The following is a 25,639-nucleotide window of genomic DNA, read 5'->3' as shown; positions in this document are numbered from 1 at the left end:
TAGTGAAAGATTCAGAAGAACGAAAACTGTCTGTGAAATAGTGACATAACTAGTGAAGTGCAAGTGTCGATAATTCCCGCAATGCTCGAAAATCAGGATGACATTGTCGAAGCGACCGATGCAGGTATGATGTTTGTATTACAGAATATAAGTTTAACTTATTTTATTTTAACAAACTTATAATCTAGGTACTTATTTAATTTAATAATATACATGGATATCATTCCAAGTTAGCAGGATTATAAGACATTGTTTTTATTTATAATTATACTTTTTATTAGTTTTTCATTATAACCACTTAAAATAGTACTTCAAAAGTACTATATCGAAGCTTATTAATAAATTCTTTAAAACTTTTAAGTAGAGATGGAATGATGGATTTGCCGATAGTCAAAAAACATATTTCAATATTTATACAATGTTTTGCTCCTCACTAAACAAAATGACAGACGCAATGATGCCAACCTAACAGTACATTAAGATACGTTCAGAAAAAACAATACTTTTTTCTGAACGTAACTTAATGTAAAAAATAACATTTTTTTTATAACAAACGGAATATTTAAGCGGAAAACATACATTTTGTTGTTTATAAAAACATTGTATATGTTTTTTAATATCATTATTACACATGAGTTGTAGAATGGTTCATATGCGTATCACTAATTATGGATACGTGATTTCAGTTTTCATAAACTGTGGATTTCTGTTTATGATAGTGATAGTTAAATAATTTCAGCTCTAATGGGCAATTCGATTGAGTCTATAAGTCAGACTTCGAGCGACTGATTCGTCAGGTTTTTTGCAGATAAATTATATAACAAGTATTGGTCAAAAGTTTAGTATTCAAGAGGACAAGTTGTATAATTAGCACCAAAACGGGTGAACTGATAAGAAAACGGAAATTCGACAAAAAATAGCAAGGAAGTAAAAGCTGAAACCCCGTTTGCCGACAGGCAATAAATCAGGTGCGCTTATGCGGGGGCACGCGCACCTCTAGAATGCCAGAACACGCCATAAATACACTTTGCACACAGCCCTGCGTCAGGGGCTGAAAACACATTGATTGCTTAAAAGAGCCAAATAAATATTTAAGTACCTACCTTTGCTAAAAAAAAACAGCCACTTATTACTTTTTTAGTCCGAGGCCCTTTTTGATTGATGAAAGAGGATTTCAATCGTTGCCTGAAGGCAGTTAGCCTTCAGGCAACGATGAGATTTCAATATTATTTGTTATATAGGACGACCAGTGCTTAACTTTAGGCATACTTTTAATTAGAACGTTTTTCTTTTGCTGTACCTAAGTCTAAAAAACGTAAAACAAACAAATAAATAAATACAGTACGTAGAAGTACTGATATTCTACTATTCACACAATACGGCTCTCAATATTAACAATATTGTGAGATGAATATCTCACAATATTGTTAAGGTTTGTCACCCCTGCCTTTCGTGACACACGCTTTGTTTTTCACTCTCGCCGCGTCTATATTCAAGCTGTACCTTTTATCGTGTTTTTATTTATTTTCATCTTTTTATTATCTTCTTCTTTCTTTTTCTATCTTCTTCAAATACATAAAATTCCCGTGTCACGATGTTAGTTACCGTAATCCTCCGAAACGGCTTAAGCGATTTTTATAAAATTTGGATACATATTGGGTAGGTCTGAGGATAGAACAACATCTATTTTTTATACCCCTAAGTGATGAGGGATGCTCACACTAAAAAAAATATTTTTATTTTTTTATAATGTGGCATTAAAAAAATACATAGAACTAGAAATAATTTATTAGGCAAAACTACGTTTGTTGGGTCAGCTAGTTAAATTATATACTTTATATGGTGTGTGTTATTCAACGAAATAAACGCTTAAGCATAACAAATACGCACTTTCCATATGGTACCCACCAAGTTTTTATCGACCAATGATTCTACTTACCCTCTCCCTGTGGCGATTTAAATAGTTATTCGGTTTAATTGTACCAAAATTACGCAGAACATTATCAAATAGTTCAAAGCTTAACCGACGCGGCGAACCAAGACTCTAATTGCACTAATTTAATTCTCGTAACAGTAAATTGCACGAGCGAGCTGAGTGAATAATAGATCACTAATTGGTGTATCAGAAACAATAATAGGAATACAACTGGCGGTACTGCTAACTGTAGTGTTTGCCTAGGTAGGCAGATGTCCAGGTGTAGTCGTAATTGCTGGGCGGATGCACCACATCAAAGCGGGCCTAACTATCAGGTAATCTGTGTGCCTCCAACCTAATTAACTGCTCAGCTGTGCTGTGTCAGTAGAGCTTTTGTAAGCTTTATTTTGTTTTTGTTGAGGACTAGAGATGGATCATGGTACCGATTATAGGTTTATTTTTTATTTAGAGTGATTACATAAATAGAACCCTGAAGATTTCAGACACCTCTGAATCAAAAAATACTACTTAGATCAGTTTGCATATAAATGTTTGTCTTCCAATGCAGTCTTTGTTTCAATTTGTTCGTCACCTTGGTACGCACTGATGCAGGAACACATTGAACATGGCTGGTATCGGGCGCGCCTTCCGGAGTCCCGCGCTGACCCACATAGCCCCCTCGTGACGGCGGCGCTCCGGCCGGGCCCGCGGCTGCGGAACTAGCCCGCCACTACATGTAGCTTGCTTTGATTAGGGGCTATCGAGTAATGAAAGCGAGGAAACGATAAGCGTCAGCTCATGGCTAAGGGCTCTGGTTGAGTCAGAAACTGGTCGAGCAATCCCGACTTGAGTAAGCCGATCATAACTTACTTAGTATCATAAGTAATTATCTAAACGGTATTCTAGTGCTCGAAGGTAGGGATGAAAAATAATTAAGTCTCTCTCTTCTGCACTGTTTGTGTTTAGTTTGCTCCGAGTTTGGCAAGTAAGTTAGTAGTCCTGAGTGTTTCTACATAAGTTTTGAGATTGTCATAGTGCACTCTTTTCCGCACTCTTTTTTATATATCTGTAGCTTCGCCATCGGCTCGCTGTGGATACTAGCTGGCCTTAGTTGCCTAGCGCGTAAAAAACGCACGTAAGGCGCGCCGCGTGCAGTGCGTGCCACATGTCTATTTACACGACGATCGATTGTAAAGGGTTTCAGACCTTTCTGGGTGCCCCACTTACTTAGATATCCGCTAACTTACTAACATTACCTCAAGTTAGTAGTGTTTACTTAAAGAAAATGATGTTTGCACATACTCTCACGCCGAGTGGCCGAACCCCTGTTCTAAGCAATACAGGCTATCAAACTGTAAGCATCTGTTGAGTTTAACGATTCACCTTTGTTAACATTTCCCAAAAGAATAATGTCTCGGCTCCCTCACAATATTTCTCCTGGTCGCATTCTCCGGCGCATAAATAAATCGGCAAGTGGGTGCGCTTAATCAGCTCCCCTGCGATAGCGACAGCAGAGGCAACATCCTGAGAGTTCGGTGCTGGCCCCCACAGGTGTGCGGGAGCCGGGAGCCGGGAGCCTCGCTCAGCACACACATAAATATGCGCTAAGCAGGCGAGGTTTACGTTACATTGTGATAAGGACGCTGTTTAAGAGATTAGAAGTTGATTTCAATTCATGTAGAGCAGATCCGATGATCATTTTAATTTAGAACTCATAAAAAGATTTTAACAAAAATGAAGCAACAAATTACAAAACTTGGCAGTCTTTTTATGAGGCGGGTTTATCATATTATTGATATTATACTCATTTTTCTAGAAAAAAATATTATTTTGAATGGTACCTAGAAAATAAATTGCTTAATATTTTTTTCAATTCCTACAACGAACATTTTAACTTTTCTCCATAGTTCCTCATTAATAACGGTTAAAATAAAACTTATATAAAATAAATAACGTACATAATATGTAAATTTTACCTCCTTACTATGTATCTAGCAGTATTGTTACTTGTGTGAGAAATTATCGCTGGAATTAACTTCCGTAGTAAGTCATTGAACTTTGGCGTACAATGACGTACACTTTAATCATATGAAACTAATTAATTAAGCTTTTTATCGCCCCCAAATATCTGTTATTATAATCTCATATAACTTTAGGGACCATAGGTTTGCGGTTAGGTAAATATAGGTTTGCATGTAACAATGCGAAGCAACGCGGTCGTTTTACCTAAGATAATAGGTAGACTAAATAATTACGACATATTATTAGCTTACCAGTGAATGATATGATTTTAGTAACTATTCTTATCACAGGTAATCATCTAATGGTCCACGCAACGGTCCCATACCTACGTATACCTAGGTAGGCGACGACTTCTCCTGTAAAACATGAAACTTCAGTCCCTCAGTTAGTTTCCTTTTCAGTTAGGTAGCCCTGACTCGCGGCATATCTTCAAGTTTCCCAGCCATTGGGTTTTCCTAACAGCTTTTAGGGAAAACGACTCTCACACCTACTGATGTGCAAGTTTTTTGGTCACCGAGAATTGTGTCAAAAGATAATAAAGATACCAAGTTAATAAAGATTCCGCAGATAAATTCTGATGTTTTTACGTTTTCCAAAACAAATTTTCTTTCAATTTCAAAATCGGTTCGGATTCTGGATATTGAAAGAAAAATTGTTCTTCATTATTTAGTTATAGCCTGGACCCCGTGGTTGATAGAGACGAGAGTGATATGGAAATAATAAAAAAACTCATCACTTGTGACATTGATACAGAAGCCATGTAAGACGAAGTAATAACAAAGTAAATACTTAATAGAAAATGGTAAAATAGAAGAATGGTAATGTCTATTACCTTTTGCTTGTTTTGTACTCACTGCTGCACGCAATGTAGTTAACAAGGCTACAAGGCAAGAAACTTATATAAATAACTAATACACCTACGCATTTATACCTAAGTTACTATTTTTGGTAGATTCATTATTCTGGAATCAGACAAAGGCTTCATTAGAGTGCCGCTTTCGCACAGACAGTTCAGAGAAAACACAATTTGAACCACGCGATCTCATTACCGACTTGTGTCTTATAATCTGGCTCCGTCTGGTTGCCATGGCGACGACAAAATGGCGCGCTGCAAGGCTTCCCGGTTCCCGCGCTTTACGCGCGTTCCCGCCACCGCCATATTGATCCGGAACCCGGACGCGTTCCGAATCCCTTTCTGGGCAATGTTTAATAATTTAAAATTTTAGTACCCAGTTACCCACTTATAATTACGAAAATGGTTTGGATGCCAAATTACACAAATTACACGGTTGCTTTCATGTTTGTTGGGGTTATGACCAAATTTTCAGCGAATACATTTTTGAGCACAGATGCGATCGCTGCGTAACGATGTTGTCCTATCCACGGCCATGATATACTTACTGAATATTAATTTGTAAGATAAATTAATGAAGCTTACTTATTTCACAGACGGTATTCTGGAAATAACCTAAATCTTTTAATTCGAACAAGATCTGGTCTCGGAGAGGTTCAACGGCCGCATCGGCCTTGATTCGGTTGCGTAATACACCGCAAGTACAAAAGCCGCGATTGTTCCTTGAATTTATGTTCTTGTGAGGAACAAAGCTTTGTACAAACATTAATTGTCTCTTAAATGATTACCACTTCGTACCATTGCACGTTAGACAATTGAAAATGGCAATTTATAATATTTGTAATTTCACGTTTAAATCGTTTTGAACCCCGATTATTAATTTTGGATAACTCCTGTAAAATTCATATTATTTGGGGGAACGGCCCCTCGTTTTGCCCCCTAATGGGATCGTTGAGCGACAATTAAAAGCCTCAGTTTTCGGACTTCCCATCGCACACGGATTCCTTCTATTTAAGGGTCACAGAAACATAGTGATTTCCTATTTAACTAAGTGGCATGCGCTTTACTAGTGGAGCTGCAGAGAAGAAATTATGGACAGAGCTTAATCTGAAGCGCAGCTGCGACCGACAAGCGGCGAGTGCTGAGATGTTTTAACGTTTATTAAAATTGTGTGTTTACTGAATATCGTTAGTTTTGCTGCCGGAAAATGCTTCCCTGTGTTACGAAACAAGTCTTATACTGCATGCTGTTACTGCAACGGTTTTTACGAGTTTCCTTGTTTTTAATATATTTGGGTAGTCTTGTAGGTGCTGATCGTACGTCTTAGCTCTATGACGGGCGAGCAATCAAGGATAATGAATGTTTCGTGGATTGCGATCGTCACGGCCTCAAATAAAGCCCGCAATAATTGCAATCACGTCGTTATTGCCGGCGTCACGTCGAACGCTCCGTCGGGGTGAGCTGCCCGCTGCTGCGCTGCTCGGGCTCGGCGACAATTAAACGGACTCTGTCCGGTGTACTGAACGCACCCTCGCACCCTTAGCGTACTCGTGTTGCCAGGAGAAAAGTTACCTCTACAATGGGGAGTTTTTCCGGTTTAACATAGAGTAAGAAATGCCTTGACTTTAGTTGATAAACATTCAGAAGTCGGTGTGACATATCGTTAAGATGTTATAATCGTTTTTTATCAATAGTTCTAAGAATTAAAACAGTTATGTATAATTTAGTATCTACCCATGTGTTATCTTCTATAATATAAAATTTTCTTGTCGTCACGATGTACGCTTTTCATGAAATTGTGTGTTCCATGAAATGGGAAGGTCTGAGAATAAAACAACATCTTTTTTTTATAACGCTATTTTTTTATTCTCTAGAACTCATTAGTATTGTGAAACAAAGTTTGCTGGGTCAGCAAGAGTTATAAGTAAACATTCTTACATTGATCACGAAAAGTAAAGCAAATCCACTTCGTTTTTAAAACATGTAGACTAAACATGTAGACTATGACTTATGTAGGTGTAATTTACAGGTCTTAGTAACATTGTCTTGGCGTTTTAAATATTTTTGGAAATAATAAGTACATAGTATCCTGAAGGTCCTTTTAATAGGTAACAGGATCCGGGAGTTAACATTAAAATCCTCCCCTAGCAACACTCAAGAAGCTCGTCAGTGCGTCGCGCACCTCCGCCAAGGACGCACGTGTGTCGCTCCGCGGCGCGGTCGCGTTAGTGCAGTGTTTATTGTTTACTGTTTGGATGACACCCTGGTGATGTCGGGACCCCGGTGAGTACAGCACTACGAGCGAGGCGCGTGCCGCGGTCGCCTACATCTGTATCTTAATTGGGATTGGGAGGTTTTTTATAGGGTGCGAATTTGGGGTTGAAGTTTGTTTTTATCGGAAATTGTGTGATGTTATGAGATTATTATGTGTTTTATATATTACAGTTAATGGCGATAGGTCTTTGGGACTTTTATTAATTGCGTTGCGTGAACATTCTTACTTATGCTGGATGGGTATATTAGGTATAACTATTATCTATTAACATTCATATGGATACAAATGTAGTCTGCAACAAAAAAGTTGTACATACACGGCATTCATAAAAACTCAAAAAAAAATTGTATGCGATACTCGTGCTTTCAATTTATAATATTAAAAAGAATAACCTGGGAGCTATTTAGACTCTCGGATGGCTTGTATACGTTAGGCTGGCCTTGTGACCCGGTTCACTACAAAGGCTTGTATCATTGACCCTACGCTGCCATTTAGTTCTTTAATTGAAACTAACGTTCATTTCCGTTCGTAGAACTGTTGTGTTGGCGCCCAACGTGGGACCTGAACAAAAACCCATTACAATGTATTTCACCGCATAGTAAAAAGTGGAATAAGTAATACTAGCTTTAATATCAAAGTTAAAACCTAATAAACACCTTATTACGAATATTAACCTGTTTCATAAAGCTACGTTAGAAAATAGCTATGAACGAGTATAAAACCAAGTTATATCCTTAGTAATACACAGTTTTACGGGTTAAGTTATGGCTAGGTTTAAATAATGGGGTCAGAGAGAAAGAAAGTAACTTGTTTAAAAACGACACGAGTACTTACTTTCGTTTGACTAAAAATGGAAAAGGAGGCTGTAGTGCCGGTCGCGTCGGGCGCCGGCCAACGCTTAGCCTATTGTCTCTCTGACATTTACTGAGTTTGACCAAACAAGAGGACCTTTGAAGTAAGAGATAATTTTAATTAATGTGATGTAATTAAAACTTTCCGGTTTTCATTGTTCATGTAAGAGACGTTGGAGTAATCAAACTCATAAGTTCTTCTGTTGCTCTAAAATTTTCTCATAAATTAAAAGTAAAATGGCGGTAAGTTCAATTTTGTCTAGACATTGTGTTAAAATAAACTACTTACATAATAAACTTTTCAAATTATAAATTATAAAGCTTTTCGCCCGCGGCTTCGCCCGCGTCGATGTCGGTTATATCGCGTTTCCAAGAGAACTCTTCAAAAATCCGGGATAAAAACTATCCTATGTTCTTTCTTAAGGTCAACTCTACCTCTGTACCAAATTGCATTAAGATCAGTTCAGTGGTTTAGACGTGAAAGCTTAACAGACAGACAAACAGAGTTACTTTCGCATTTATAATATTAGTAGGGATGTCCTCGTGAACCTGGTACATTACAGTTTATTGTCGAGTTTCTTTGACCGTATGTGTAACTAAATGGTGTCTACTGCCCCGAACACCAACGTAACAGCTTCAGAATAAAAAAAAAGCTAACCAGTAGGAGCCAAAATGCGGAAAAGCCATCAACACTAAATACCAACACCAAGGCCTAAATGAAGACTAAACCATATCTTTGCAAATGTCTAAGAATCATCCCGGAACTGTCGTTAACAATTAATTACGATAGGTACCCAACGCTTAATTGGCATCGCTTTGCAACGTGACGGTCGCGCGTGAGGTCTAATCACCGACCTGCGCCGAACAAAAGCTGCTATTAGGGAAAGCTCAGTTGCAGAGCGAGCAGAAATTATACCTTGCCTTAGTGCCTTAATAACCAATTAACTCCATTTCTTGCCGTTGAACAACTAATTACATTTCTAGGAATTTTACGGTCATTCTAGCAAGGTAGGTAAAAAAAAAAGTTTTAGGTTAAAAATAAAAAAAATGTAAAATTTTTTTCGCTCTCACATAACGATTTAAGAACAGAACAGTCCAAACATGACCTTGTTGTTCATTGTTGTTATTTTTTCTTTCAGAATTTTAGGATAGGTATTTTACATTTCAAATGAATAAATGATCAAGCTATAATATTTTTGTTTTCATGAAAGCATAGAAAATTGTTTGTGAAGGAGAGAAGCATGAAATAACGGCGGAGGAAGCTTCATGTTCCTATAACTCATTTCTGATTTTAATAATAATCGGTTTCAAACGAGCAACGAGAGCTCGATATTAAATCGTTCCGGCGATTCGATTCCCTCGCAATCAGTTTAAAACCTTTCGATTATGATTGGCTTTCATTGGCTCGTATCCGGTATCGGCATTTGATTCCGCGACTCTATCTATTAGAGGTACCTATGTCGGCTGACAGACGGACGGACATTGCATAACACGCAGGGGTGCGGGTCGTTCACCCCCGCACGAGCAAACGGTAAATAACTTTAAAACTACCCTCACACGGCACTTATTCGTGCGAGCCTCGATTCGATGCTTGCCAAGGGAATAGTTCAACACGTGTTTATGCAAAACACACTTTATTTTGTACCCAATGAAGTTGAAAATAACTCGTTTATATATTTTATTTTAAACTATTTTTAAGGTTATGTTTTAAACCTTACGGTTGAAGAAATAGAGTCGGGATTTCGTTATTTATTTTTCTCCTCAAAAGACAGTGTTATGTTGTTCAGCTTTGGTTCCTGATTAACATCAACAGTGCTTTGCAATTTGAATATTAAAAACAATTAAGTAATAACAAACTTTGACGCAATAGGTACAAGTGCAATGCGCTTCTACAAGTCTAATTCAAATGAGTGTTTGTCTGGTAGACCATCACCAATGCTGCTGAATGTTTCAATCTGAGATTCCTCACCCTCAAACTGAAAACCTTTTTTATTCAAGACCCTGGACCCCGGCTGCCTACTGAAACGTAACTTACGTCTCAACTAACTTACTAACCAAGAAGACATGAATACAGAAAACTCACTCTGGAACTTTAGGAAACAAGGGCGGCAAAAGTTCCGTCTATCTCAAACTTAAACGTAGATACTTATCTACTTTAAAGTATTGAACTTTACTGATACATGCACAAATTTTCGAAATTTCTCTTGAGTTCTTATCAAGCACAGAAAACTTTCGACAATTTGTAGTAGCAGAGGCTTTACAAAACGAATGAATTCACTTATAGTTATGCGGAATGCGATAAACATAGGTTCAGCTTAGACATAGTCTCGGCGTTGCGTAATATCTGGACCTTCTGTATGTTTTCCGAAGTTGGCGATGCTGTCACAGATATGTGTTACGAGCATCTCTTGTCGTAAACTATAATGTTTACGGCGGCGGCGCGGCCCCAAGGCCGCATCCCTGAATATTGCACAGATTACAACACTTGCTGACGCTGTTCTCTCGCCTAGGTTACAAACAAGATTAAATTACTGCAGGTCCATAGTAGATCTACTATTTTTAACCTTTTCTGCTTTCGTTGAGATAAATTGCAATATAAATATTTTAGCAGGATGTGTCTCGCGAAAACCAGCTTTGAATTATCTCTTTTGGAAACTGTACCTAAATTAATATGACAGTATAATTTGAGATGAGAAAAATATTTTCCACTTTCCGTCACAGCAGGTCACAAAAACGAGAAAAGAGAAGAGAAAAATTATATTTTTTGGGATAAACAATGTTTTAGAATATAACCGTGGCGCACACACAGCTCTTTTGTGGCGCATTTACCCTAGATACAGTAAAACTAGCTTAAAACATAAAGCCTAACTTTATAATATGTTTGTCGTGAGCTCTCCCCGAGTCCGACCTACTTGCATTAAAACTGCGCTGTGTTCAGCATTCAGATGATCCTGAATTTCAGGAGATAGCTGGTGCCCGCCCTCTATAACTGAATTACTTCGGGGTGAGCCTCTAAGCTCCGTTTGTATCTAAGCATGTAAGCTACCTAAGATTATGGATGAAGGTGTTAGTGCGTTGTTGTTAATGTTATTGTCGATAGTTTTGCCACTCGGGCAAATAAAAAAAAAACGTGGTATCAAATACTAAGTATGCTAAGCTGGTAACTTGCTAGGCCGGTAATAGTAATGTGTTTTGAGGGATTGTTTAAGGGTTCCTGTATCATGGTCTATATTTTAATGTAATAAATGTAATTTTAAGCAGTCAAGTAGTAAAGTATTAACATAAAATAAAATTATTTTGTTAATTTTTTTAAATACCAATTTACTGAAATTTTGATCCTTACCTAAAATAAATAGTAGGTAGTGCATACAAAACGCCGTAACGAAAATAATTTTTATCTCTGATTTACATGTTTATCATAGCATTTCGGCTTACAGGATTAATTAATTTTGCTATAACGTTTACATTGTTACAATTAAAAGAAAAGCAACCTTGTGTGTAATGTAGCAGCTTATAATTTCCGCCGTATTATCCCGTCCATTAGCGGTGACGTTTTTTATTTGTTCGCATTTTGGCGGATGAGACGGTGAGTAATGCGGCGCTCGTTATCAGCTCTCCGCTCCGCCGCTCCTCAAGTTAGCCGCGGAACTAGATGGTGATGGATGATGACGTTATGGACGACACAGGGAAAACTCTGCACTGGGTATAGCTATTTAGTTTTGCACTGCGTGTCGAAGAGTTATTTCCAACTAATATTTTGTTTTTCGTGGTATAATTTATGTCGATCATTTCCAAACACTGAGCCAGTTGAATGTGTACAGATTATTTGTGGGAATAGCAATTTATCTTAAATGTTAACGATAGCATGGGGGTGGGTACTGCCAGCGCCGCTAGCGCCGGGGGCGTTGCTCGCAGGCGGCGGCGGGGGAGGGGGTGTGTGGGGACGGGTTCAGCCCTGTTTAGATCATTACTGGTTTCAATAATAATGTTATTGTTATTATTGTCGACCTCATGTGATTTGTAGCCAGATATTAAAAACACAAAAGATTCATAACGTTTCGTGTAGATTACCTGTTTAATCAATACATAACATGTATTGAAATTGAGTACAAAAGTCAACAAGCTACAAATACATTCACATGGCCAGGCAGACACTGTTGTGTGGTATCTGATCAGCGCCACAATAGCCTCATCCCAATAGGCCGGCGCGCGGCCCGCTCCATTGTAGCTGGTACCCACTGCGTTAGTACCAAGTCACAATAGCTGTCATTACACGCTGAGCCGACTGGCTTTGCTTCAGTAGTGACGATTGGCTCCCTTTGAAATCTCTCCTGAAACAATAGCAGCTGAAGTTTGGCTTCTACGCTGAAGATGTGAGAATTGTTCGCTGCTCGAATGGCGTCAATTACTTGAAAACAAACATGACTAGTGCTGTATAAATTATTCGTTAATGTGTATGATACCTATTCGGTTAACTACATATAAAAAAAAATACCTTTTTCCTCGTAGGAAATAGCCTTATTGGTGTGTTGTAAAATAGTTCGGCAACGAACAAAGCATGTTACATCCATGAGTCATCTAACAAACTTTTTCCACAAATCTGTTTGTTTAACTATAATGCTATAACTCAGCAACACATTCTTAGTACTTCATCACGCAGCTCTAAGGAAAGAAATATCAAATGAATTGATATTTCTTGCTCGTGCTTGCTTGCAATTCCCATAATTCTTACCTACTTGAGTACAAAGAATGTTGAATGAGGTGTGCTCGTAAACTATAGCTAGATTTTATTGATTCACTCACGCAGGAGTGTTTTAACTAGCTTTATCAGTAATGGTCATCTCTGTTTTAAAGTGGACCGCACGTGGGTCTAACGTTTACAAAGTAGTCTACATATTTAATTAATTTCTACAATATTTCCACCCGATCCCGGGGCAACCTTTCTGCAAACATAATCCTTGGATACTGTTGTGTGACAGAGGTCCATGCCATCAACAACATTAGCTAAGTCCGCGCTAATCCAGACGGTCGGACACACCGCTATAAGCTATGACCATGATAGGGGAGCACCAAGCAACTGTTCCAGCTCAATAGGATGTACATATATAGAGGCACCACTTAATATTCTACTGTCGCAACATGGTAACAACATTTCTGGTTAAAGCGGATGATCTTGAGACAAATGTATTTAAAATGTTATGTTTATATGAATCTCAGGATTATAACGAATCCAATTACACAAGTAGAATGAGTTAAGACAAATATTCAAAACGTATTCCTATATTGTGTAGGAATAAAATCCAACAACCGTTTTGAAAATTTACCTCGTCACGAGAAAGTTAGTCGCATTAAAACTTAATTCAGCTCCTCTTTTGTCCTCTGATTGATCAAAAACCTGGCGACACCATCTCGCGCCACCTATACACAAGTAACAATTGCGCGCCAAATCCAATTTGCTCCCTTGGCTGCCCCTCTTCCCCGCTTCCTCCAGCTCTGCCCCCCTCTCGTCCCCCGCCGGCATCTGTCTGCTGACACCCTCCGTAGCTGTCGATATAGCATATGGTTCTGATAATGAATTGATACCAGTACAATTTGTCGAGATGTTAATCTCAAGAGATTACTGTTATGTGTGTGTATCATTGTTTACGAATCTCTAGTTATTATCACAATCTGCAGCACGATCGTTTGTAAGATCTCTTGATCCCATATTTGAATTCATAAGTAAAGAATCAATATCACAAAAATCACAACTCAGCGTTACCTGCAAGTCGGAAGGGTTATTCAGTCGCTATGTAGGTGGAGTACGTGCGCCTTGTATTGAGATGAAACGAGATTTTAAAATTATTCATGATATTTTACATTCAGCGCAGCTCTCAGTGGTCTCGACAGGCCGACAAATGTAAAAAGTTTAATAAACCGCGAAATTATATCATTTCTATGTATATTTTATGTACTTTAGAATATAATGGAACCTCAGTGAATGCTTACTGTGCCTCTTTTCTGTACCTTGCAGTATTTTTATGTATATTTGAATTCATTACCTTTTAAAACATCACGCTTTTTATAACCCCGTAGGAGATATTCCGTTTTGACAGTAATATCGATAAGCGTGAGGGATACCGCTATAACCCCCAGGCTTGTCAATAACATACGCATACTGAAGTGTGAGTACGTTGAGGAAAGCCCCTTTCCTTACCGAAAATGGTTCCATAAACTAAAATCCCTTACAAAAGACGAGGAACGCGCCTTCCCCCGGATTTCCGAACCGGCCGGACTTCCTTGGCAAAATTTTGTTTTGTGAACTTTCAGAAAAGTGCCTAACGAACCATGATGATACTGCAAAAAATATGGCCTGATTCACGGAGAGTTAGAACTCTAGTACGACTAGGTGCTTTTTTAAACCCCAGATAATTTTATCTGGACTCTTTTGCGCGCCTGACTTTGAATCACTTCAAGAGAGGTTGTTTTTCGAGAATGCTTAATTTGCATTATGATAAAAATGAAATTATAATAATAATAAATAATAAATTTATTTATTTTCAGGCAACATGGCCCATAGATATATACCTTACAGACTAACATATATATAAAGTATACAGTATTGGTTAGTAAATAAAAATCTTAAAACTATATTAGTAACACTTCCTAGTATAAAGAACAGGAACATAGCTAACTATGTTCCTGTAATAATTCCATTGCAACTACAATTACAGGCTACTATCTATTTTGAATCATAGGTTCTACTTTTAGTAACACACAATAAATATTGTGTTGGAGTGACGTGAGCATGTTGGCGCTCGCGTGCTGTCTCACACCTACCTGACGCGGGCTCTGTTACGTAGCGCCGTGTCTGTGACCCCACTCCAAGGGTCAGAGGTCAACTGGTCCTTAACGTTAAGCACTTGATAATTATGTAATTACCACTTGTTACCCTGTAATCCTTACGCAGCACGCCATTGATAGCTCAGGACAGATTAAGCCACTTAATTTTATGCACTATTGGGCAATAATAAGATTAGTAATACAATGCTGATCATTCTGATTTTTGTCGGTGTGGTCAGTGATCGATATTATCGAACTGTTGAGCACCTTAGCTTAACAATGCGACCCGGGGATACGTGTTCACATAAGATATCCTGTACAATACTCACTGGACAAGCTTTGACAGCACATAGAAATTGTTTGATTTTAACTGGACTTTGTCCGTAAACGATCAATCTTTAAGAAAATCGTAAAAAGTGATCAATGGAGACTAAGTTTTAAGACAAGAAGTTTCGTCCGAACTCCGGAGGAACAAAGTTGTCCACTCAATCTTTTCTGTTCCGAAGTATCGCCCTCTGGAACAAGACATCAATAAAAACGAGTCGACCTATTTTTAACTATATTGATCGATATAAGCTGGATACATACAGCTAAAAAGCGCCAAGGACGTATACCTGTAGTCCTGTGTTCTACAGATCTACTAACCTGGACTCTTGAAGACATTATGGCACATACAGGATACATTAGTCTCCTGTGAAGTGGTTTGTACTTTTTAGGGTAGGCAGCCGTAAACATCGACATCTCTATGCTCTCAGAATCTTTACTTGAAAACTCATTCTTTGGTTGATTGCTAACTAGAATACTTTGAGTGAAAATCATTCGACGTCAAAGGTTGAGGGCACTTACGATCTTAAGTGTGAGATGTTCTCTAGGTCAGCCATTTAGTAGGGAAACTCTTACAAGAGTCCAGTCCTGTCGAAAGATGTTACGTGTGCTGTATCAGTGTAGGTAATGGTGATCCATCAGTATTCACGAGGCGCCTCGCCTGGAACTCGTCCGCGCTGATTACGGCCCGCAACCACTCATTACTTCTACGCGGATAATCTCTTTGCAGACTCATAGGATTACGTTACATTGTTCAGTAAATTTTGTTCGGTCTAAAAGGTTTTTGTAAAACTTAAAGCTTATTAAATATGTAAAAGTACCTATTACTTCTTTTTGCCAATGTTAGATCTACCTGGTACCTGGTACAATCATAAATCCGTTTGTATAAGTAGGAATCTAAGAAACCACACCAAGAAATAATTGATTTATCAATCGTCTTCGCTCGCGACCCTCCGTTAATCTTCCCGACTCATAAGATTAGCGGCCCGTAGCTAGCTATGGCCGTGTTTTATGACCTACATATCGCGGACGCCATTATTTATTTCGATGACTTAGTGAGCCTCATATATTATTTACAAGCAGCTCGCTCTCTCTGCCTCTTACATTAATTCTCTTGATTTTCCTACAATTTGCTCAATCAAGATTTTCTGACATTTCAATCTCGGTACGAAATTATTTACTTTCTTGTTGAATGAATGCCGTTCTTACTTATACAGAAATGTATATAGACAAGGTAATGTTGAATACGATACCTTTAATAACAAATAAGGGTTAAAAGTATTTTCTAACATCCCTGTTTGTACCCTAGCTTAATATAATACATGACTTGTCGTACATACAACTCAACGACTGATAAAAGAAATATTCACATTTTATAAAATCATAAAACGAAATATATTTGAAATATGGATAAATAAATGGGCCGGAGAGCGCCGATACAAGCCTTAAAATATGTTTGAACGTCGGAAATTGAGTTAGTCGCGACTCGGCTCTCTTTATAGAGTACGTGTTGAATCTAGACCGAAATATCTTTTACGAACTTAAACCTAAAGCTATCGAAATATAATGTTCAAAACAAAATACCTTTTTCTTCACTAAATAAGGTTTTAACTGATATAGGTACAATAGTCGAGTCGTCCTTTGTTATGTTAAAATTTAAGTGTATAAACACGGATTACGTAGTGGGAGGGTGGGTGAGTGGGTGTCCGGTGGTCGGACCTGTTCTAGACTACAAGAGGCTCCGTAATGTTGGGAAAGTAAACAAGTTGCTATTTAGGTAATTAGTGTACGCGTGCAGGGGACGGTAACAGAAAACATGGGTATCAAATAATGTTAATTAATATAAAGAAAACTATCCTTTTCTTTGGACTACTGGTACTAGTAAGTAGCTACACAGTTCTCTTTTGCATATAAGTTTTTGAGCAATTAAGATAATAGCTAAATTGATAAAAATAACATAACGAAATTATTTTTCTACGCAAATAAACACGGTGTATCAGAGTAAACGTTTGCAGAACTCGCAGTTCGTGTGTCTGCATAATTATTAAAAGTAATTTTACAAAGAACAACAGTTTTTGGTAAAACAACTTGTGTAACCACAAACAGTTTACTTCACCCTAAACATTAGCATCCTAATGAAAACAAACAAGACGTTTCGGGAGCGGGTGACGTCAGCGTCGTTCTAGTTCCCACAGCTCGTGCTGTCGAGGGCTTTCCTATTTTCCTAATGCGCTGGCTAAGCACGGACTCAATTAACCCGCCGAGGCGGCAGGCGACGGGTTAGCCGGAGACGAGCGAGACGAGCTAATGCCCTCCATAAGAGACCGCCACCCCACCCCCTAACCACCGTTTACAAGTCAACAACTAATAATATTTGCAACAATATGGTTGGCTCATGTCGCAGTTTTTACATGTATACACAACAGTGAAATAATCCTCAAATCTTTTATTCTAAATATAAACAAAAATGTAGAGCAAAGGAAGTTATGATAAAGTAATTGGACAAAGTTTTATTAAGTTGAATATAAATTGGACTTGTTAATCGGTGGAAGTTTTTTTTGGCAGCACTGAAGTTCTGTATGTAACTTCGGCCATTCATAGCGACCTTGAGAACAATGTACTGTACGGGGATTCATGTTAATAGGAGTTTAAACGGCCCTTACAACTTATAAACGTTTGTCCCAAAATATATGTATTAAAGTGACATCGGTTTTTTACTTTAAGAAAATCTTGTAATAGTGCTGCGACGTATGCTGCGACACATTGAGTTTTTTAAAAACCTATTAGTGTCTGTTAATTACGGAAAGCACCCCATCCATCAAAGACTTGCCAAGTGCACTAAACAAATTTGCCCTAGCAGGTAAAATAGAAGTCAATAGGCGCCAGCAGTCACTCCTGATCACACACATCCATCCTCCCCGCGTCGCTTACCCCCGGCTACTGTACGCGGAGCCTCCTGACCTCCCCTCTGTTTTTGTTTTGCCCCGACAAGTGCGGCAACACGGCCTCGGCCAGGGGTCTCGACTGGATTGTCAAACAAGTCACGTGGTAAACAAAGGGTTGCTGAACCGGGACTAATTATAAGGCTATCCAGCTAAATATTTGACGTGAAAAATAAATATACCTCTCGGAGAATAGATGGACATTTATGAAGCCATACGTCTTAATACAGAAGGGTTGTGGTGTTGTCTCGCGGAGAACTAATGTTATTGACTCTGGAAAGCTTATCTGAACAATGATCCGAATATAAGTCGGCCTTATAGGATAGCGGTTTGATTTAAACGGGTTAATTATAAGTATTTCATAATTACTTATACATCATTAGGTACCTATTTAATGTTTTTTGCAAGTATGTCAGAGAAAATACGACTGCTTTATTAAAAACTCTCTTCTACAATTCGTTATCCGTATAAAGAAGTTGTTACAAAATGCTTGGCAACTTGCCAGCTCAGGAAAATGTCCAATTTACAAAGTTACAATTTATTAAATTCTGTGGGTTGCTTAAGTTACCTGTTCTAAACACTGAAAAACTTGTAACAAAAAATAGCGTTAGTAAAATACACTTGTTTTCTTTCTATGCTTTAAGAAATAGCTAAGTCTTATTAGCTGTCTAACGCCACGTCTAAAAAAAGGTTAACATGACTAATTTGAATGAATACTGTCTCTTTACCTACAACACCGAGTGCTATTGATCTTACCTCCCACAAACAAGCAAAGCTACTTCCATCCTAACTAATATTTACACATTGTAAACGATAACTCCTAAACGCGTCCCTACACGAAACAAGAAGGGATTCATTCTCAATAAGTAATACTTATAGACGTTAGAGCGGAGGGCCCCGGCGAGGAGCCCCGAGGGACCCCGGCATTTCATCTGCCCCACACGACGAGTAGTTGGTGATTTTTATGCACATTGGAGGGGAGTAATGCATTTCATTCGAAGGGACAAGACTTTGAAGTTGGAACATTTCGATTACAAGGGAGGGTAAGACGGTGTGTGGTTTGCCTTATCGCAAGCCTTCGAGCGTGCAATTTTTATTTCTTTTAAAATTTGCCGATGGGTACCCATGATACGTATGCCTTTGAAGTTGTTTTTATTATGCCCTTCTATTAGTAAAAAAACTGTATTATAATCTTGTTGTCAGGTATCGCCGTCAGTACCGTAAAGGTTTACTGTTATAATTAAAATATCAGGTATATCGTTGCAGATGAGATGTGGAGCTCTGTGGAGAGCGGCGGCAGCAGCGGGCGCGCAGTGCCGTGCGCGCGCGGCAAGCACTCGGCGACGCTGCTGGGCGGACACGTGTACGTGCTCGGTGGCCGCGGCGCCGGCGGCTCCGTGCCGCTCCGCGACTTCTGGAGGTACAGCCTTGGTGAGTCTATATACACTACCTTGTAACAAGTAAGACACAGTTGATAGGAACCCTTGAATTTTATGTCTTACAGTTACCTATGCCATACATTCAACTGGAAGTACATGAGGCCTTTACTTGAAAGAAAAGCCCTCGAGGCACTCGAGGCAATTACACAATAAGAACACAAGCCATTCCGTTCATAATTAAGTCTACTTGAGAATACGTTTTTCCTTTGGCAACAATAGTTCTCCTTGAGGGACTCCGACCTGAATACGGCACTCCGCGTGACGCGAAGAGGCTGTCGCGAGCAGTCAATGGAGTGCTCTCAACAAAACGTGTCTTTTCTTCCTCACGGCTTCAGTTGTTGCCTCCGACTGACGTTTAATTAGGTCGAGCCTCATCACACGACTCAAACGCTAATTACAACATCATTATGAACTTTTTGTCAACGGAATGCTAAATGAATGTTTTGTTTGGATATTATAGTGATGTTTTGTTTGGACTGTATTATTTTCTGTTCATTATGATTTAGGTATTTCGCAATAGGTTAATAAAAACCAGAAAAGAATCTCAAAAATGCACAACTTTGTTAATAAACTAGGCTCTATTGAAACTTTGTAATTTTCTCAGTTCAGTTTTTAACTGTGCACACACCTAATACCAGTGCCACCTACTGACGTAACTACTTGTATTGTTAGCTACTGGTAAATGGGAGAAGCTGGAGTGTCGCGGCGAGCCCCCGCCCGCCCTGCAGGAGCACAGCGCCACGGCGCACGAGAACAAGATCTATGTGTTCGGGGGCGAGGCGGGCGCGCTGTCCAACGAGACCCCGCTCTGGATATATGACACAGAGGTGAGCTCATTACCTGTTATAATATAGTCCTTTTCTTTTACAGCGCAATACTAAGGCACTATTCATGAATCAGAATAGAAACATGTGTCAATATGTTTATGCTTGCATGTTAAGATAATTCAAAATTCGGATCAGATATTTTCAAGGCGTCTCTATGAAATACTCGTATGTGACATTACAGGCATACAAATCTAGTATAAACCGCAATAAATAACTATGATATAACCGACCAATTAGTAACAGATTAACTGTTACTTATTGGGATTTATAAAATACGGTTTACGTCCGCCTTATTTGTTGAATTGGTTGGGATAATCATGTTGAAAACAGAACTCTACATTTTACTGTTTCCCTTGTCTTAGTAAGTCGTGCCTCGTAAATATATTTATCGGTTGTCTTCAGTATTTACATCAAAGCAATGAACTGAGGTTTACACGATTCTTTTTACTTCATCAAGTTTTACAACGTTGTATAATCTGGCAATATGCGCTTGTTACTTGGTTGTTAGATTGCCCATAAATATCTCGCCCTTACCTACAATAGAATAAATTTCAGTGAATCTAAAAGTTACTAGCCCTGCAAAAGATCTTACCAGACTGCAGAACATTGTGCAGAGCAGAGCTGGTGTAATAATTGAAAAATAAAAAGCACAGCATTTTTCAGCGATTTAGGTGTGGGTTGTTTGCTTATTTAGTAAGTTACCTAATTACAGATACTTATAGACTTTGATTGCATACAGTTGTTTTGCAAAAAGAATACTTGTGACCCTGAACAAATCATAACTTGGCGGCGACTCGCGTGCTCTCGGCTCAGTGAGTGCAAGTCGAGCACACGTGCACGCGACCTTATGCTAAGTAATGCTAATTCCATCAAGGACAGAGAGCACTTGTGTCTTAAGGACCAAATACTTCGGGAGTTTGTTCGATATCGTCGGCATGGGAAGAGAACGACAACACGTACTACCTGTGCAGCTATGTATGTATGTTCAAGGTGATGTGCTTATTCCATATTGCACACGGCTTAAAGCTTAGGCATAAGGTTGCCAATTGATCGGATTATTATAAAACCGGTCAAGTGAGCTGGACTCACCACACTGAGAGTTCCTCACAAGTAAATTAATATGCGTACTGAAGTCTTTCTTTTTCAAAGGTTTTCAAACCTTGGACTTCCTACACTCCAAAGAAGACTCAACCCTACTACTACCAGCTAAACAGCTGGGTGCTTGCTACTTTCTCTTTTCAAAATTAAGTGCCTAGGTATCGAAGATAAAATACGGCGTTAAATCTGACAGTATCATCCGTATGTTCCAGACTCAGATATGGCGCAAGTTGCCGGGCACGTCCAACTACTCGTCGACGCTCAGACGGCGGGGCTCCCGCGAGCCGCGCGCCGCCGGCCTGGGCCCGCGCGGCCGCCGCGGACACTCGGCGCACGCGCTCAAGGACTGCCTACTCATATACGGCGGGTATAAGGACTTGAGGGGATCCACCAACGAACTATGGGCATTTCATTACGGTTAGTATTCCTATTGACCACTTTGAAAGATCAAAACAGTGAAGAAATGATCAAACTAAAATCGATTTCTTTATGTTGTTGTGTGACTTGTTCCTAACCTGTTTACTTGTGTGTGCCCCTTAGAGTCCCAGTCGTGGCACCAGGTGCGCACAGCAAGCGCGGGCCCGGCGCGGCACCGACACGCGGCCGCGCTCTACGACAACCGGCTGTACGTGCACGGCGGCCAGTGCGACCTGCGCGACTGCAGCGACCTCTGGTACTACGACACCAGTGAGTACAACAACCGTGACATTCATATACCATATTGACCAGCTCTAGTTGCGTAAGTAACGTTTAAGCTAGTTTAAGTGGGTACAATCATTATTATAACGTTCCGACAGGGCCTGTAAGAGGCCAACTTGAAAAAGGCCTTTGAGATTTTAGATTTTTTATGCGGCAATCCTTGAATTTACATGACGTATCGCTCAAATAGCCGACCTACGACCCGAAATAATCATGTTCTGTGTGCAGTGTCCCGCGTGTGGAGCGCGGTCCGGGGCGCGGGCAAGGCAGCGCCGGGCGCGCGCTGGGGCCACGCGGGCCTTCGCGCGGGGGCGCATCTCTATATCTTCGGTGGAGAGACACACGGTCACTCTACCAACGAGCTCTGGAGATTCCATTTCGGTAAAGTATTAACTTAGTCCTTGCCCGTTTTCATATTATACGTGTAGGCACTACGTATAATATAATAAACTACTTTCTTACTTTCCGTTTTCAGCAACGGAAACCTGGGAGCGAATAGCCCAAAGTCTCAAGTGGCCATCTCCCCGCGTGGACTGCTGCGCGCTGCTGATCCCCTCAGCGCCGCCGCGCGTCCGCTCGGCCCCCGCCGGCCGCATCGCCGCCAACCGGCACTCACTGAACTGCCGGCCCGATCCGCCCGCCAGCCTACTGAAAGAGATCTCCAAACTCTCTTCCTTCCACATTCGGAGAGCAGCGCGCTGCTCCTACAGCGTTCTGGACGGAGACAGAGACTCTACCGAGAGTCTCGTCCGCCAAGAAGCTGCTGCACTCTCAAAGTCCCACTCTGCATACGTTATCGACAAGAGACAACCTGCCGACGGTGACGAGAGCCCTCGTGAAGGAGACGTTCCCGAATACAGATCAGAAATGTCTCGGGAACCCATTTCCGTACCTGATTTCGCAGACATGATCCTCCCTACACCTGTGCTATCACCAATAGAAGCTACAAAACTCGTGTATCTTGACTCCGAGGAAGAGGAAGACATGAAGCGAGAAATTAATAGTATGAAAAAGAAAGATGGTATCTCATCAGTGAAGATGGAGGGCAAAGTTACTGTCGTCACTATTCCCAAGTCAGCCTCCGTCAGGTTTACAAAAGACACGATCATAACTGACGAGGAGGACACGGAACTATCAACGTCGGACTACGCGAGCGCCGAGCGAGTCAACAGACTGTCGGGGAATTCCCTCGGCTTCAGCAACCCGCACTACTTGGGTCCTGACGTGAGGAACCTGGGCGCGGCGCTGACGCCGGACTCGGGCGTGGGCCCCGGGGACATCGAGCTGCAGGACCTGAGCGAGCGGCGCCCGCGCAGCGTGTTGCGCGCCGCCGACAGCCAGCTGCACCTGCTGCTGGTGGGCGGCAAGGAGCCGCCGCATCTGGCGCTGCTGCAGAGCCCGCTGTCCATGTGGACCTACCGTCTCCTCTAACTGTTGTACTGTACGGTTGTACTCGATAGTTTAGATCTTCGTCCAGTAGCGGAACCATGCTCCTCGGGGCTGGGGGTAGCTGTCGTTTCGACTTTTTCAATTAGATTTATTTTTGTGGCTCTAATGTTTAAGGAAGGTGATCTTTGTATAAATGAATAATATTGAGAATCATGTGAACGTGCTTTTCGAATCGTTGACGTCCAAATTATTGATGTAAAGAAGATACTTATGAAACTTAGTTTAGTAAGGGCTCGCATTTGTAATTAGAACAAGACGAACGGCGAAATCCGTTTTTTAGAAATTTTAGTGATTATAAAAAATCGTATTACCTATTTTAACAGTAGGAAGGTATCTAAAGCTATGTTCGAACTTCAAAATTCTTACTTTCAAGACTATAAACAATTGTTTTTCATTTCCGGTGTTTATATGTAATTACTTTTCCAATCAATACATTCCAATCATCACGTATTGAGACCAATTCCAGAATATTCCATTTTTCATTTCTACAAAGAAGCCAGGTACCTACCCGCGACCCGCCTACTTTGTTAGAAACACAAGGACTGAACCAGTAGTATCTACTGTACTACTAGGTTGACCTTTAATTCTTATTCCATAGTATTTATAATCCTCCATTAATATTTAAGTTTCCCATTACTTCAAGTGTTGCCAAGTTGTTATTTTGTTGTATTAAGTTTTCTATTGTTAGCTGTTGTTTTATATTGCGTTGTTTGGTAATGGTTTTAGAAGTATATTTTTACAAGACATTAATCTATAAGTTTCATCTGCATTAAACCGACATACGTTTTAAGTAGTCGAAAAGGTTTTTGCAAAAAAAAATGGATATCTACTTGTTTTCATGTTATGTAGCCTTGTTCTAATTAGGGCAATGTTTTAATACCGTAGTCGAAAAGTAGTTATTTTATAAGGTTTTAAACGCCCTTCCAAATTATACAAATTTGTCTCGATGTAGCAGTAGGTAACTAAATAAAATTTATTAGTGTAGCTGCCTAAACTTGCGGGCGGCAATAAATATAAGTAATTCTTATGAGAATATGCAACTTTTGGTATCTGTATTGTTAGCATTTTCTGTGATCAAGTATTTTCAATATTATTCGATAATTATAATTTGATACAGATAACGAATGAATTTTAATGAGATTATTTTAATATTAAGTAGGTACCTAACGGATATTTCAACCGTGATTTCTTATTTTGTATTTAAATTTAGTAAATTGCTATTGTTTTATGAAACAAATATTGCTCATAACTAAGGCGTGTGCTTGAGACCACAACCGACGTCCGATCGTCAGTTGTTGGCCTGTCGATGCCATTACAATGAAATCAACTTGTCTGCTGACTCAAGTTAACATTTCTATTATTTATATTAACTTCATTTTCTTTACTTAGTAATTTCCAAGAGAGTGCAAGTAGGCCTGTTGATCTCATGGTGTTAATAAGTCGTACAAACAGTAGGTCCTGCTATGTCGCGTCGATAGGGCGTGAGCAAGTCGAGCGCAGCATTTGCTAAGACTGAGTAACGTGTAGCTGTGACATTATGTACTCATGTTTTTACCAATAATACTTGACTGCCCGATCAATACATATTCGATCTGCGTAGTTCTAAGGATATCTTCTGTGCAATATTAGTATCTTACTGCCTACTTTGAAGTACTTCGTGCTATGGTTATTAGCCGACATTTATATATTTTGTTGACTTACTTACGTATTATTTAAATGTTTTTATTGTTACTGTATTATTTGTACTATGCTTGTATTTGGTCGGGCCTCGATTCGCTGGGTGCGAGTAAACTTGAAACTACTTTAGGCTAATATCTAGGTACTCTTTATACTAGCCAACTATGTGTTCATGACATCGTAGTAATGTTGATGTAGTGCGCCCGGCGGATCAAGTGTTGTAATTCCAAGCCACTTTTATATTGATCTTGGGACTGTTGTCATGGCCGTTTCGATACAATCCAACAATATTCGAGATGTTATTAAACGTAGTTATGTCCAACACACTCTTTCATTTCCTTCCACTTTGTAAATTATTATTTTTACAGGTTCAATACTGTTTTGAATATTTTCCCAGCTTTATAATAGAGGCGACTTACCAGATCAGTAGGTTGTATGCCAAAGAG

The 25,639-nt window shown here is 39.6% G+C and overlaps 1 protein-coding gene across 1 annotated transcript; it reads left to right on the top strand.

Annotated features, from left to right (window-relative positions):
- Positions 1 to 43: 43 nt before the first annotated feature.
- LOC113501976 lies at positions 44 to 25,515 on the top strand. The gene is made up of 7 exons (XM_026883308.1): positions 44 to 124; positions 19,271 to 19,435; positions 20,116 to 20,270; positions 21,581 to 21,785; positions 21,909 to 22,055; positions 22,296 to 22,448; positions 22,543 to 25,515. The coding sequence occupies exons 1-7, from the start codon at positions 82 to 84 to the stop codon at positions 23,496 to 23,498; spliced, it is 1,824 nt and encodes a 607-aa protein (XP_026739109.1). The 5' UTR covers positions 44 to 81; the 3' UTR covers positions 23,499 to 25,515.
- Positions 25,516 to 25,639: the final 124 nt, after the last annotated feature.

This window comes from Trichoplusia ni, chromosome 16 (assembly GCF_003590095.1).
Source record: "Trichoplusia ni isolate ovarian cell line Hi5 chromosome 16, tn1, whole genome shotgun sequence".
Taxonomy (NCBI): Eukaryota; Metazoa; Arthropoda; class Insecta; order Lepidoptera; family Noctuidae; genus Trichoplusia; species Trichoplusia ni.
The sequence above is the reverse complement of the archived record's forward strand: the minus strand, read 5'-3'. Positions and strand labels throughout refer to the sequence as shown.